Raw genomic sequence first — 15,293 nt, forward strand, 5'->3', positions numbered from 1 at the left:
AGGAGAGGAAGACTCTGGATGAGATGGATTGATACAGTAACTGGGGAAATGGGGGTTACTATGTAGATTTAGTGGACTGGCTCAGGACAGGGCAGGTTTCAGGGCTGCTGTACATAGGGTCACTATGGGTAGCAGGTGACTCGACAGCACATAACAATAACAAAGCAACATGCCCAAAGTATGTAAGATGAAACTGCATCATCTTTGCCTCCAATGAGCACTTTGGCTGCACCTTCTCCAAGACATATATGTTTATTCTTTTGGCATCCATGGGATATTCAGCACTCTTCTCCAACACCACAGCTCAAAGGCATTGATTCTTCTTCTGTTACCCTTAGTCATTGTCCTGTTCTCAGATGTATAGCAAGTGACAGAGAAATTACTTCCCTGGTAGATCTCATGATCATTAGTACTATCTCTGAGTTCTGTGTGGCCATTACAATGAATTACCTAATAGTTGTTGGTGATTGCCTTTGAATCGAGCATAACTCATAGCGACCCAATGAACAAAAGGCCTTAAGCCCCTAGTAGTAGGGAAGTGAATCAAATTTAGTAGCAGAGAAGGGAGCTCTGGTGGCCTGCTCCTTAGGGGTTTGTACTGCTAAGCCAAAGGCCTCACCTCTCTGGTGGTTCAAATCTACCAACAGCTCTTCAAGGGAAAGATAGGTAATCTCCTGTGCAGTTTACAGCCTCAGAAACCTGCTGGAGGGTCAGCTGTGAGTAGGCTCCAATTTGATAACAAAGAATGAGTGAAAGTAGAGTCTTGGTAGCACAGTATATAATGTGTCAGGTTGCTAACTAAGGTTGGAGGTTGGAATGCCCCAGAGTTAGCTGCTCCACAGGAGAAAGACGGGCAGTCTCCCCTCATCAAATAGCCTGGGAAATCTATGGATCTGACTCAGCCAGGTGTCAGCGTCTGGGTTTTTTGGTGAGTAGTGTTAGTGAGAGCCATAAGAGGGACAGCTAGTGGCAGGATTGATAGAAGGTATGGGAGCCTAGGAACATGCCTGACCTCACAGAAATCAGCTTTGTGGTGTTTATGTTTTTCATGAGGATTCTCCCCCTTGTGAATTTACTGGTGGTCAGATGCCCAGACCATTGTTTTCACAGTCAATCACGCAACAAATACCACTTAGCCCCTACCAACTGCCAGATGTCTTCTCCTCTAGTTCAATAAAGAGCCACAAAGGTGCTAAGAACTGGGATGATAACTGAGACAGTGTGGCCATGGCAAGAGTGTTGAGCAGCACCGCACCAGTAGATCGAGATGGAATCCCGGCTTCCAGCCTTGGGGTTGCTACAGTCTTGCTGCTGCATGTGGCAGCAGAGGACACTTGCCTCTGGTCCAATGGTCCCCGGCTGTGTGCAAGGGTTTGTGTCCCACGCTCCATTCACCACGAAGCAACATAAGCAGTTTTCAAGGTCTAGCTATCCTACCTATTTTCCGCCATCCTTAGAATCAGCTCCATCATTGGGCCCATCGAGAAGGTCCCTAGCCCGTTTTACCGCCTCCATTCCTCACCCTTCCTTACTCTCCCACTCACATCTGCGCCCTTCTTGTGCCCACTGGCCTCAGCCCTGCCCCCTTTCCCACTGAGATCCCATCACCAATGGATGCCACCAAATGGACAGGTCAGGGGCTCTTTAGGGTCCTCCCTTCTCAGAGCAGAGCTGTCCGCCCTGTAATCTAGGTTCTCAGATTGCTAACGCTGAACAACGGAACTGCTCTGCAATTCCAAATTCCCCATACGTAAAACAGGGCCGTGCTACATCTCCCGCACTGAACAATGAGCTAATAATGCAAATGAGGCAAGAGGAAACTTGCAGAGATTGCAGACAGAGCTGGGAGGCAGGCTCCAAGCGCTCCTGGACCTGGTTCCGCCCAAGACGGGCCTCGCCCCGCCCACGGGACCGCCCACGGCCCCCGCTCTCCACATCTTCCGGGAACTGTACCAGCCCGTCACGGCCCCCGCCCCGATGCGGCCCACAGCCACGCCTCCGGCTCCGCCCCTCCCTGCACAAGGCCGCACAAGGCCTATCCAGGCCCCCGCCCCCAGTGATGCACAATGTCTGCGCCGCACACCCAGCTCCCTCTTCCCGGCGCACTTGGCCATTAGGCCACGCCTCCTGGGGGGGTTGTGGCTTCAATGGACTCTTGAAGCCTGCCACTCGTGACATTGAACTATGGCCGCTGCAGCCGCCAGTCCCCCGGCGGTGGTCCGCGCAGCCCAGAAAGACGACTATTACCGCAACGGGCTGCGGAGCGCGGCCGGTGGCGCCTTGCACAGCCTGGCAGGTGAGCGGCTGCGCGTGGACCCTGCTCTGGTGCGGGTCGGGTCGCCCTTTTTGACTCTCACGGCGAAGTCTCTTGCAGTGCCTCTGGGAGCATTAAATTGAGACAGCGTGCTGGATGCCCAATGCAGCAGGCAGCTCAGGAAGCGTCGTTGTCCTTGTGGCAGTGTCGCGGTTACTTTTGTAGTTGTTACCCCGTGTTGGCCCCAGTGTCGAGGATGGCACTCCACTGTAGCTGGCCGGTCACTTTGCCCACCTGCAAGTTGTCTGGGCGTTACCCAGGAGCCAAGAAGGTCTCACCTTTGACTTCTACTCCTTCCCAGAGTCAATTCCCCAGAGTGGGTCACCGGGAAGTGTCCAGGACAAGTAGTGGGTAGAGAAGTGGATGCCAGCCAGGTTTTGTACATGGTAGTGGCAGGACAAGCGCTTTTTATGGATGCCTCAGTTCTCCAGGAGCCCCACGGTTGGATTCCGGGGGCGAGTTTTCCTGGCAGCAGGAACCGAGCCACAGGCAGAAAAGAGGGTTGGGCAATTTTCAGGGGACAGCCAGACTTGTCTGGAGCAGCTGAAGCCTGGCTGAGTCTGCCAAGTAGGGTTCTGAATGCCAGACTGGTTGCCACCAGCAGCTTTTCAGTAGGAGAGTGACATGACCAGAAAAATTGTTCAAGTGTGTATTTATTTTAAAAACACTTAGCACTTTCTCTGCCTGGCATTGTTCTTGGTGATTTATAAATATTAAATCATCTTAGTATTCTCAAAGCAACCCCACAAGGTGGTTATCAAGCCAACTGCTACTGCTCACGACCACCCTCTGAACAACAGATCGGAACCTTGCCTATCTGGTGCCATCCTCACTACCTCTGATATGCTCAAGCCCATTGTAGTAGTGACTGTATCAATCCATCTTGTGGGTGGTCTTCCTCTCTGCCTTTCCCAGTCTTTTTCCAAGAACTGTCCACTCCGGACAGCAAGCGCGAAGTATGTAAGAAAAAGTTCCACCATGTAAGTAGCACCTGGGTGGCACTTTCTCCAAGACAGGCTTGGTGGTTTTGGCAGTCCATGGGATATTTAGTAGTCTTCACCAACAAACATCGCAATTTAAAGTCAATTCTCCTGTTATCCTTGTTCACGGTACAGTTTTCACATGCATAGGAAGCAATATTCCACCTTCCAGGAAGTGTGAAGGTGGCATAGGATAGGACACTAGTGTTGTTCTTAGGATCGCTATGAGTCTTACTCAACTCTACAGCACCTAACAAGAACAAGAAAGCAATTGAAAACACCATGGTTTGGATCTCTGGCAGCCTAATGGTAAGAAGTGGCACACTGCAACCCCAAAGGCACATGGTTTGAATCTACCAGATGCTTCATGGGAGAAGAATGGGCAATCTCCCATGTGAGTTACTGCTTGAAAAAACCTGCTAGAAGGTCAGTTATGAGTTGGTACTGACTCCATGGCAAACAACAACATGGCTTGGATCAGGCACACCTTAGACTTTAACCTGACATCATTGCTCTTTAGCACCTTGGAGAGGTCCTTTATAAAAGATTTATTTCCCAGTGCAACATGTCTCTTTTTTTTTGGTAAATTTTATTAATTTTAATGAAAATTTACAGAGATTTAGGGTTTCCAGTAATTCATTATTGCACTTTTCTCCCTGCCCACTCCTACTCCCCCAATTCACTCTTCTCCTTGAAAAGTAAAAACTCTTTCATTGTTTTGCAGTCCTTCCCCCCAAGTCCACTCCACTGTGCCGCCTTCATTCTGGACTCCTGTCATGACAATAATACCCAATCATATATCCCTTTTAAACAGTTCTCTCCCTCATCCCCTCCTATCTTCCCTCAACGCCGACCCGATATCAGTCCCATTTTACGATAGTGGCCCTATGTAATATTTGTCCTTTTGTGACTGAGATATTTCACTCAGCATAATGTCCTCCAGGGTCACCTATTTTGTATACTATTTCATGAGTTCCTTGTTTTTCAATGCTGCATAGTATTCCATTGTGTGAATATACCAGAGCTTCTCTGTCCATTCATTTGTTGATGGTCACTTGGGTTGTTTCCAGCTCTTTGCTATTGCGAACAAAGCCGCAATAAACATGGGTGTGCATATAATCTGCTTGAGTGGTGGTTATGGTTTCTTTAGGGGCAATGCATCTTTTAATTTCTTGATATCTGTTACCATGAGTGTTGATTGTAGATCCAAGTAAAATGAAATTGCTGGCAGTTTCAATCTTTTCCATCTACCAGGATGTTGCCTTTTGGCCCAGTGGTGAAGATTGTTTTGATTGGGATGTAACTCATCTTGAAGGCTGTAGTCTTTGATCTCCTGCAGCAAGTGCTTCAGGTCTTCCTTGCTTTTGGCAAGCAAAGTTGTATCATCGACATAATGCAAATTGTTGATGATTCCTGATCCTGACAACACATTCTTCTTCGTGTGGTGGTGGTGTTGCGTACCACTGAGTCAGAAATGACCCATCGATGACCTTCTTATAGGTTTTCAGAGGCAGTTAAAATCATCTGAGATGGCCTGTCCTCCTCCCACGGAGCAGCTGGTGGCCCCGAGCCACTTACCTTTGGGATTGCAGTGCAGCTTCTTGCCACTAGGCCACCAGAGCTCCCTCTGGTTATTATTCCCTTCTTGCCAATTACCATCAGGTCAGCCCTCACTCACAGTGACCTCTTGTGTATCAGTAGATGCTCCATGGAGTTGTCCATGGTCACAGCCTTTTGGAAGTAGGCTGCCAGGCCTTTCTTTGGAGGCACCTCTGGGCAGATTTGAATCCCAAACCTTTCAGTCAGCAGCCAAGTGTTTAACCATAGAAACTGGGGCTTATAGGGCATCCCAGAGCCCAGGGAGGGCCGGAACTCACTGCTCCAGCAGTAGGGGGCTGGGAGGGTGTCCTGCATCCTTAGATTCTCCCTTACTTCTGGTTGACGCCTTTGCTCCGCTCTCTCCTTAGGTGCAAGGAAGTGGCTGGAATGGAGGAAGGAGATTGAGCTGCTCTCTGACCTAGCCTACTTCAGCCTCACCACACTGGCAGGTATGACCCCTGCAGAGCCCTACAGGGAGGGTGAGGGAGTGAGGAAGGCTCAGGAGACTGTGAGCAGCAGGGACACCATTGCACAGAGTCCTAGAAACATTGAGTGCTTTAAAGAACACAGGGCATGACTTGGGTGTGTCTTTGGGAAGACCTTCCCACTAGCAGTGTAAAACACCAGCGAGGACATTTACTCAGTGTGGTAAAGGACCAGCAAGGTAGCAGTGTGACTGGGGGGCAGTGGGGGGTGCAGTGAGGGCAGAGGGCTTGGGCAGGGGCCTTGTGGGACTGGGCTGTACCCCTGGGAGAAGTTGGTGCCACGGCCCAAGAGGTGAGAGAAAGGGACAGAGGTGGAGGCAGGGTAGCCTGTGGGAAAGCCTCAAGTCAGAGGAATGACCCAGTGCAGACCCCAGAGCCAGCAGTGAGGAGTGGGGCGGGATTGCTGGGTCCTCATGAGGCATCTGCCCCTCCAGGCTACCAGACCCTCGGGGAGGAGTACGTGGGTCTAGTCCAGGTGGACCCGTCCCAGCGCCGGGTACCCTCAAGGCTCCGCCGCAGCGTGCTCATTGCACTGCACACAGCCCTTCCCTACATCCTGGACAAGGCGCTACTGCACCTGGAACACGAGCTGCAGGCCAACGGCGGCATCGGGCCGGGCACACGCAGCCGGACGGGTGTGCGGCTCTGGGTGCACCAGCGAGCTGCCCGGCTCAGTGAGCAGCAGCGGAGGGCGCTCCTGCAGGCAGTGCACGTCTTCTCACGGGGCCTCACCTACCTGCGGCGTCTCCACGTCGCCTGGTTCTACATCAGCGGTGTCTTCTACCACCTTTCCAAGAGGCTCACAGGCATCACTTACGTGAGTCCAGCCAGGCCACCAGTGGCCCTGATCTTTGTGGCCGTGGCTTTCCAGCCTCAGGTGGTCAACCCCAATTCCACATTGGGCTGGCCCAAACCCTCTGTCTGGAAAATAGTCTTGTTCAGCAATAGTTTCTTAAAGACACAGGAAGCCCAGTTTTTTCAAGTTTTATGCAATAGAGTCTGCCCTGCAGCCCACACAGCTGTCCTACCAGTGCCACTGAGTGCCCTGGGGGCAACCTGAGCCCCACTGTCCCAACAGACCTCTGCATAAGCCTAGGGACAGTCCATTCAGATTGCAGAACGGAGGCAAATGGGACAGCAGCTTGTCCTGGGTCACCCAGACAGTGCTGGCGTGCATACATGAACCCAGATGCCAGCTACTCACCCCCCCCCCCAACTCTGCCAGGTGCCATTCTCAGGTGTGTCACCCACTATCTCCTCAAGGTTCCATGCAAGGTGTCACAGGATGACTCCACAGTAGCAGCATCACTAGCCCTCCTGCTCTCCCAGCCGGGCATCACGCAGAGTCCTGGAAGACCAGTCACACACACATGAATGACCGTGAGACCTCAGAAGCTGAGGGTCCTCAAGGCTATGTGCTAAAACAGGGGGCATGTGTCTTAAAAGTTCCCAGCAGCCTAGCCACTCTGGGCTTCCAGCAAGCACCACCCCATGCACCTGAGCGCACCTTCCTGGGCAGCTCTAACCCTCAGTCAGCTCATCTTTTATGCTGGGGTTGCCAAGAGCCAGTCCTTGGACATTATTCCTAAAAAACATTTGCTCCCTGATGACTCACTGACCTTTTCCCCAATCCCAGTGGGGGCCCTGGTATTACCACCTGGTTTCACCTCTGCCCACTTTGCCCACTGGGCACTGTAGACCTACATGTCCTCAGTGGGATCTAGATGCCTCCTCTAGCATTGGGCTGCTTCTCCACCGTAGTGGAGCGGCCATCCTCACTCACCATGTCCATTCGCATGGCTGCAGCTCCCTGGCCACATGTAGGGACCTCCTCCACTTCACCTCTCCTTCCTTCAAGACCACATGCCCAGGAGGGCAGATTGGCCTCCTCCTGGATACTTCTAGGGCCCTGGGGGAAGGCTGCATGGGAAGTGCTGGGCACCAGCTGATCTCCCAGGTCCTGACAGGCCACCCATCTCACACAGCTTGGTACCCACCACCCACCTGGAGAGGAGCTCAGGGCCCGTGCCACCTACAAGCTGCTGGGGGCCATCTCCTTGCTGCACCTGACGCTCTCTGTAGGGGTCCACGTGTACAACTTCCAGCAGAGGCAGCGGGCGAGGAAGGAGTGGAGGCTGCACCGTCACCTGTCCCACCGCAGGTATGCAGAGGTGCGGGACTGAGCAGGCTGGGACTGGGTGCTGACCTCTGCCCTGTCCCTTCAGGAGCCATGTGGAGGAGCGGGCCGCCCCCAAAAGCCCCTTGTGCACCCTGTGCCTGGAGGAGCGCCGGCATGCAACAGCCACACCCTGCGGGCACCTCTTCTGCTGGGAGTGCATCACCGAGTGGTGCAACACCAAGGTGGGTGTGGTGGGCACAGGACAGAGCAGGCCCTGGAGCCTACCTCTAAAGCTCCCACTGATTTTGGAGGGATGGACATCTTTCCAAAGCGCCCAGTCAGGCGGCTGCACTTGGCATCCGAGTTCTGCCTCTGGAAGGAGCCCAGTGCCCACACACCAGCTCTTTACCCGTCACTTGCCATCTGTGCTTTCACTGCCCACACAAGCCCCACATGTTGATGGGCACTAGTGGCTAGAGCACCCCGCGCATGGTGACCCAGGCAGAGGGCACGTCCATTCACTCTCAGAAGTATGCTCAAGACCATCGATGTCTCTATTTCTCAGGGGAGGTCAGAGGGTCCCCCTGAGCAGGGCCAGACTTGAGACCTCTGTGGTCTGCAGAGTAAGTCCTCTTTGTCCCCCACCCCACCACGGGTAGGACAGCTGAGGAATTAAGGGGTTAAAGTGATACTGTCCAGTCTGGCTCAGGACTTGGTGCTCTCAGCTGCAGCACAGCCAGCTCGGGTTCCCACTAAGCAAGCTGGGATCCTCCTGGGAAAGGTGAGGGGCATAGCACGGCGGGCACTGCAGTACCAAGACTGTGTCAACAGGCCGGAGACAGCACTTGGGCTTCTGCCTGCAAGTCAGCCATCTTGCACAAACAAGGTCCTGGCCCCTCATGTATGACAGACACTCTGTGATGTAGCAGTGCGTTAGGACCTGCTCCACACACCCAGACCCCACCTGGCGTAAAGCCTTTGTATGTTAGGTTCTAGATAAAGTGCCTGGGGCCTCTGTCTTAAATGGAAGGAAGGAGAGCTACGTTTATGTTGTTCATTAAGAGGCCACAGGAACTGGAGTCAGAAGGAGGGGATCAGAAGAAGCACGTTTCCAGGGTCAGAGTGAACCCAAGTGTCTAGACGGTGGCAGAGAAAGAATGCATCATGTCCCGCACAAACATCTCCCCAGGGATAGAGTCCACCTGAGAGCGTTGGTGGGAGGATGGCGCCTGAGCTGGTTACCCAGGAGTCCCATCTTTCTTCCACAGATGGAATGCCCCCTCTGCAGGGAGAAGTTCCCGCCCCAGAAGCTGGTTTACCTGCGGCACTACCGCTAATCCCAAGACCAGAGAGGCTCAGAAACGCCCAGAAAGAGCTCGACGTCAGTGTGATGTTGTCCTCAGTGTCAGGAGAAAAACATGTTCTCAGTATAAACTGTAGGGGAGCTCTCGTGGCCTAGCGGTAAGGAATTGGGCTGTTAACCCAAAGGCATGTGGGTTCAAATCTGCCAGCTGCTCTGCAGGAAAAAGATGGGCAGTCAATTCCCAGGCAGTTTAACCTGCAGACGGGCCAGCTAGGAGTCGGTCTCGACTTGATGGGACCACACCCAACGATAAACCTGACTCCTGGAGAATGACAGCAGATGGGATCTGCTTGCTAGAGCCAGCACACTTCGGGCTGATGGTGTGAAAACAGAATAGGAGAGAGTCAGAGGGCTCCCCATTTCTGTACAAATTAAAGACAGTTAATGCCTCGGGAACTATTTTTTTCATGGAAAAATTTCACTGTAAGAACTGAATTTTAGATTTCCTTTCCTCCTCAGACTCTCCTGTTAAGAACGAAATTCAGAAACAAAAACGCTCTTGCTTATGAGATGATTCCAGGAACAGGCTGGCATGGGTGCTGTGAACTCTTAAGTGCTCAGCATATAGTCGTCTGCTTTACACAGCGCTGGGCCTGGTGGGCAGTCAACCTCAAAGAACACAAGCACCTGTGCCCATCTCCACCTGCAGTGTGGCAACCACTGTCAGCAGACAGGCCTGTGTTGGGCTGAAGAGAGTGAGGGGCCCCCCGCCACACAGCACCTGCCACGCTCACGGCTCCAAGCTCCACCCAGGCTGGCACGAGCAAGATGGCACTCCCATCATGCCTCCACTGCACCCCTGCCTATATAGCTCTCCACCTCCCTCAGGTCTCTATGTATCTTGTGCCAGAAATAGGACTTAATGATCTGCAAGAAACAAGTTCCATGGAGAGATAGCATATTTATAATCTAGGGAGAAACTGGTGAGGATTTAGAGAGCATGCAGTGCCCCTCACAGCTCTCCTCCACACGTGCAGTCCCGTGCTGCCCACAGCACTAGGCCTGAAGCCTAGTCCACAGCCCTGCTATAAACGAAGACTTTGTTTCTGATAGGGTAGAACACAGCTGTTCAGGAACAGCTAATCCATGTTCCTCGGGTAATAGACGCCAGCATGCCAAGGCAGGCCACTGTTGGAAGCAATCACTGAACAGCATTCTCTGGCCCAGGGCCCCAGAGCAAGAGCTTGAGGGCTGCTTCCCACCGCTAGAGCAGCCTCCTGAGGTCCCACGGCCTCTGAGACCCCCACATCCAAGGCCTGAGCATTTACTGGAGACCGTCTGTAAATGATGGGCTCCTAACCTCTTCCAAAAGCAAAAGTAGTAAGTAAAGTCCGGTTTGGAGTGTCATTTCAACAGAAGTTTTACAGATGGGATCAGGTACACAAAAGTGACCCTGAAAAGCAACAGGAGCTTATTCAGAGGTAGAAACTGGTCAAGGAAGGGCCAAGATTTGACACTTTCAATGCCTAAAACTCTAGGGTGAGTGGACAGGTGACAGCATGGCTCAGAGCAACCACGTGGCCATCCAGAAGGAAGTTTGGTAGCGTGCATCCCAGCGTTGGATGAAAGTCCCCACCTCTTTGGTCTTTGCCAGCAATGAATGGTGGCGCGGGGAGCAAGTGCTCACCCAATGAGGCCACTGCCCATGTGTTTCAGAGAGAGACTAACACAGGAAAGGGGACACTGTCTTTAATAAAGTTGGATTAAAAAGTCACTTAGTAAAAGGTTTAAGAGTTTGCTTTTTTTATCACATGAAAAAATTTCACATGCAGGTCAGAGTTCTCGTTTCCCCCATAGAAAATGAGAAGCTGTGTGTGAAAACCCACAGAACTGGCCTGATATCACCAGCTTTGCCGATTCTGTAAAGGGGCTGATGTGTGAAAACAAATGGAAAGTAATAATAAAAAACAAAACAACTCTTTACATATTAAAGAAATATGTCAAAGTAATCGCAAACGATTAAAATATAATATCTATATTTGTCACTCCAGGACCTCAGAAGCAATCACGGTGCTAAGAACAGTTTTGCGTCATCATGATGGAGGCCGATTTGAACACCTTGATGAGGTGGAATTAGGAAACTGGCATGAAACCCACAGTTACAGTCATCTTTACTTTGTGCGGCTCTTCCAGAGAGGCGACATCAGGTTGAGCGTCACCCTCCTGTGCAGGGCTGATGTGGCCCCCAGGGTGTGGTGACCTCGCCCGCAGGTGTCCTGGAGAACGTAGGTCCCTCCACACAGGCCTCGCCGTCACCTGTACTCACAGCCTTGCAGGGCGCCTGGAACTTCAGTGAGGCCGCCACCCACCCACCCGCCCACGGCCCCACAGACCCACCGGTGTGAACCGTGTGAGCATCACTGGAAAAGAAATCAATGCAATTTGGTTTAAATGCCAGTTTCTTCAAGAACCTGATATTTCTGATAAAAATAATTGAAGCTCCTTTTTAAAAAGAAAATTCGACTCCCTCATGATCAACTACTTTATGTGAAGAAAAAAGGCATTGTTACAATGGCTCAAATCATTCTTGAGAGTCAGGTGATAGATTCAGTCCAGCTTCTAACTAGCAAACGTCTTCCCCACGTCCTCCTTCCCTTTGTATTTCCTCTTGCCGTGTGTGAATGGGATATACCGGTATTTTATCATGTGCTGGGAAGACAAACACACAAATGTGAGTTGTTTCAAAATAGTCTCCAAAGAATCATTTTCTTAACATCTGAACTGGCCAAAGGGACCAATACCTTATAAGGAGCAGCTAACGTGAGGACCCCCTGTCCTGCTCTGGCGCCCCAACTACCCACACTCGGGTCAGGCCCAGCTCAAGTGGTTGAAATCTAGATGACAGGGAGCTGCTTGGAGACACATCCTACCCCGACCCGGAGTAGGAAGGGCAGAGCGGTGGTCTGGGGACAGTAGGTCTGGGATGACCCTAGCCCTTGGAGTGAAGAGGTGGGAGGCAGACACCCAGGAAGGCAAGGCTGCCCAGTCCCCTGGTGGTCTGCCACCCCCAGTGCAACCACAGCAGGAGACACCCTGAGCCATCAGGCCAACAAGGTCTAGAACCAAGAAATCCTATGGAAATCTGAAAACCAACTTGGCATAACTATGACTTGGATAACCAGCTACCAGAAAACGACTTAAGTGATCTATTCCTCTCATAACTGGCATCACCAACTCTCATTTCTGCTGAGTTGGAACTGACTCAGTGGACCTTCCAAAGGGTTTCAGAGGCTGTAAAATGCACGAAAAGAAGCTGCCCATTGTTCCTGCAATGCTAACAGACAAGCACAAAACACTGCCCACTACAGGTATGTGCACAGCACTCAACTGGGCACCTCCCTACCGGCTTCCAAGGACCAGGTGAGCCTCAAGATCACCCTCCCCCAAAACACCAAACAGACCACCATCACCCCCTCAATGCACCTCACAAACCATCATCACCCACCCTAATGCACCTCACAGAATATCATCCCCACCCTAAAACACCTCAGGGACCAGTGCTACCCTCACACACATACAAAAGCACTTCACAGACCCACTGTCATGGACTGAATTGTCTCCCAAAATACGTGTCAACTAGGTTAAGGCATGACTTGGCAGAATGGAATGTTGTGATCAGCCAGTCAGCTATAAAGGGGATTAGGGTGGGAAGCTACACTCTTCTACTCCATTCACAGCCCCAGTCAATGTAAGGGGAATGTCCCTGGGGAGTAGTCAAGCTCCATTTGTTAAAAGCAGACAAAAATCACCTGCCAGAGATGAGCGAGATTAAGCCTCCCCCTAGAGCTGACACCCTGAATTTAAATTTCTAGCATCCTGAACTATGGATTGAGTTTTCTTTGTCACAATCACCCCCTTATTTCTGTTACGCAGCAGTAGGTAACTAAGGCATGCCTCTATCCTGTAGCAGCTCAGACCAGTCATCATCTCCTATCCCACAGCACCTCACAGGCCCAGCACCTCCACCTTGGAGCCTGCACTGTGCTGCAGAGGGCTCTGTCTACTACTGTGCAGCCCCAGTGAATCCTAGGTTACCTTTATCTGCCTCTTCATCGTGATGCAGAAGAGCATGATGAAGTACATCACCAGGATGGGCCAGAACACTGGGACGTTGAATGCCTCAAAGAACGTGCAGACCATGGCCACCAGGATGCCCTTGGTGGCCGCGTGCCTGAGATGAGAGGGGCGGGTTAGTGCTGCCACGGCCCACCTCTGCTGCAGACCACCACTTGGCTTACAGCTGTCCTACCCATACACACACCCACACCCAGAAAAATGGGGTTTGGCTCTTGCAGCTGGCCTATGACAACCCAGACAGACAGACACACACAGACAAACACGGACGCGCGCTCACACACACACACAGAGACACAGACACACAGACACACACAGACCCTCACACAGAGAAACCCAGACAGACAGACACACATACACACCCTGAAATGGGGCTGCGCATTTTTTCCGGGAGCAGACATATACTAAACAGGACAGGCTCTAGTCAAACACAGATGCACTATCATTTAGTCCCATAATAGAACCCCAGAGAGGACTGGAGCAAAGTCATGGGATCCCTGCTCAGCAGAGTCTGATATAACCTTGACCCCACACTGCAGGGCTGGTCTGCAGACCGATCACTGTCCTCTGGAGGGAACCCAGCTTCTCTGCTTTGCGCTCATGTCCACCAACTCCAGTGGGGGCAGTGCAAGTTGCTGAACTTGGACTTCTGAGAAAATATGCAGGAGGCCAGTTGTGGCCTAGACTGGCCTGCACTGAGGCTCTGCCTGTCAGCCACCAGCTGCCACCACTCTCCGTCCTCAGTGCGCACAACACCCTGCTGCTGATGGTCTCTAAGAGCAAAAGACACCCACAGTGCAACAGAACTCCCTCTCCTTTGCAAAGACTACATTGCTCACTAACCAAAACATGAGTCTAATCTTCTCAGCCACACGAGCATACAGATCTTTTAAGAATGAACATTTATTATTTATTGACTGAAATACTTTCAAGAAGTAACTCACCAAAATTTGAACTCTGGCAGCCTTCGGATAAAGGGCCGGAACTCCTCATTCTGTTTGGTCGGCAAGGAAGGGCCGTCATCTGAAAAGCAGCACAGCATGTAAGACAAGGCCCTGCCCCGCCTCTCTGGTCCTGTCACTCCTATCCCTATATTGAATCCCTGTCCAGCCTCTTCATTTCTGTCACTACTCTCATTACTATGTCCCAGAATCTTCTGAAAGAGTAGGCCTAATACAGAGAAAGACCAATATAACTTAAGCAAAAGTTAAAAAGAGGGCTCTGTAGTCAATTCCCCTTCACTTCACTGCTTTAGAAGAAGCACATTAAAACTGCCCAACAATGAAAAAACAAACAAAAAACTGTACATCAATGGAAGAATCTTTTTGAAGAGAAAAGCAAACTGGGGGCGGGGTTAGGGAGGAAAATGTGCAACAATGAATGCATGGAAATCCAAGTTTTCTGTACACTTTCATTAAAATATCAATAAAAAATACAATTTTTAAAAAGTAAACTGGAAAGAAAGACATTAGAATCTTTCTTAAAAAATTACACACACACACACACACACACACGCACTCAAAATGACTGCATAAAAAATACACTGGCACACAAATTTCAGACACACATCAACTGTATTTGTTGCTGTGTACCACTGAATTGGACTGACTCGTAGTTAACCCTCCAGTGGGTTTTCAGAAGCAGTTTACTGCGTAAGAGGAGACTGTCCATCTTTCTCCCAAGGAGCAGCTGGTGGGTTTGAACCACGTACTTTTGCACTGGCAGCACTTAGTCACTTACTTACCACTAAGTCACCAAGCAAACCCCACAGATGGAAAACATGCCGCAGGGGATGCTCAATTTGTTCTCAAGCCCAGTTAGCAGGCCCTATGGGCAAAGAAGACCACCCTCCCCTCACCTGGACAGTTGCTCTCTCCCCACTGACAGCTGAGAAGACCAAGACCAACAAAAAAGAGTCTCTACACAGTGGCACATAACAACAACAATAACAAACCTTTTTTTTAGATCCCCTACTGGCAAGATTTCTGCTTGAGGGAGTATGAGGGAAGTTCCTTGCCTCTGAGCATCTGCTAAGTTTTGTGACTTAATGCTTCTGTTTACACTGCTGTCACTGTGTGATAATTTCCAAGGTCTGGATAGGTCTCTTCTAGATCTGATACAGTGGTGGTGTTTATTTGGCCCAGGAAAAATCTTTCCCTGGAGCTGGTACATGGGATTTGGACTTGCATCCTCCTAAATGCGAGAGAGGCAACAGGGTGAGAGACCAGTAGCAGTGTGTGGTGCAAGATCTCACAGAAGTGACATGTGAGGGGAGCTCTGGTGGCCTAGTGGCAAGGAGCTGCAACTACAATCCCAGAGGCGCACGGTTCGAATCCACCAGATGCTCTGCCGGGGAAGG

General features: G+C 51.1%; 2 protein-coding genes across 3 annotated transcripts in view; one reads left to right on the forward strand and one right to left on the reverse strand.

Moving 5' to 3' along the window:
* The first annotated feature begins 2,184 nt into the window (after positions 1-2,184).
* PEX10 (peroxisomal biogenesis factor 10) lies at positions 2,185-8,834 on the forward strand. 2 transcript variants are annotated; one of them, XM_006885822.1, is made up of 6 exons: positions 2,185-2,296; positions 5,262-5,342; positions 5,813-6,237; positions 7,346-7,539; positions 7,604-7,739; positions 8,766-8,834. In XM_006885822.1, exons 1-6 carry the CDS (start codon positions 2,185-2,187, stop codon positions 8,832-8,834), a joined length of 1,017 nt encoding a protein of 338 aa, XP_006885884.1. The 2 variants fall into 2 exon arrangements, with proteins under 2 accessions (XP_006885884.1, XP_006885885.1); XM_006885823.1 differs by having other exon boundaries at positions 5,813-6,195; positions 7,364-7,539.
* A 2,359-nt stretch (positions 8,835-11,193) lies between these two features.
* The window catches only part of RER1 (retention in endoplasmic reticulum sorting receptor 1), an 11,244-nt gene continuing 7,144 nt past the window's right edge, over positions 11,194-15,293 (reverse strand). Inside the window, exons 4-6 of the mRNA XM_006885821.1 lie at positions 13,879-13,957; positions 12,896-13,031; positions 11,194-11,509 (exon numbers count right to left, since the gene is read on the reverse strand). Of these exons, the coding sequence (XP_006885883.1) occupies positions 11,420-11,509; positions 12,896-13,031; positions 13,879-13,957 (305 nt within the window). The 3' untranslated portion in view covers positions 11,194-11,419. The remainder of the gene's footprint in view (positions 11,510-12,895; positions 13,032-13,878; positions 13,958-15,293) is intronic.

The sequence above is a fragment of the Elephantulus edwardii genome, unplaced genomic scaffold (assembly GCF_000299155.1).
Source record: "Elephantulus edwardii isolate Elephantulus edwardi_28Jun2011 unplaced genomic scaffold, EleEdw1.0 scaffold00045, whole genome shotgun sequence".
NCBI lineage: Eukaryota > Metazoa > Chordata > Mammalia > Macroscelidea > Macroscelididae > Elephantulus > Elephantulus edwardii.

Excerpts from the sequence above, each read along its gene's own strand:
- PEX10 (XM_006885822.1), top strand. The coding sequence starts at position 2,185 with ATGGCCGCTGCAGCCGCCAGTCCCCCGGCGGTGGTCCGCGCAGCCCAG. Across the intron at positions 5,343-5,812 it reads CAGCCTCACCACACTGGCAG|GCTACCAGACCCTCGGGGAG; the intron begins GTATGACCCCTG and ends CTGCCCCTCCAG. Across the intron at positions 7,540-7,603 it reads CGTCACCTGTCCCACCGCAG|GAGCCATGTGGAGGAGCGGG; the intron begins GTATGCAGAGGT and ends CTGTCCCTTCAG.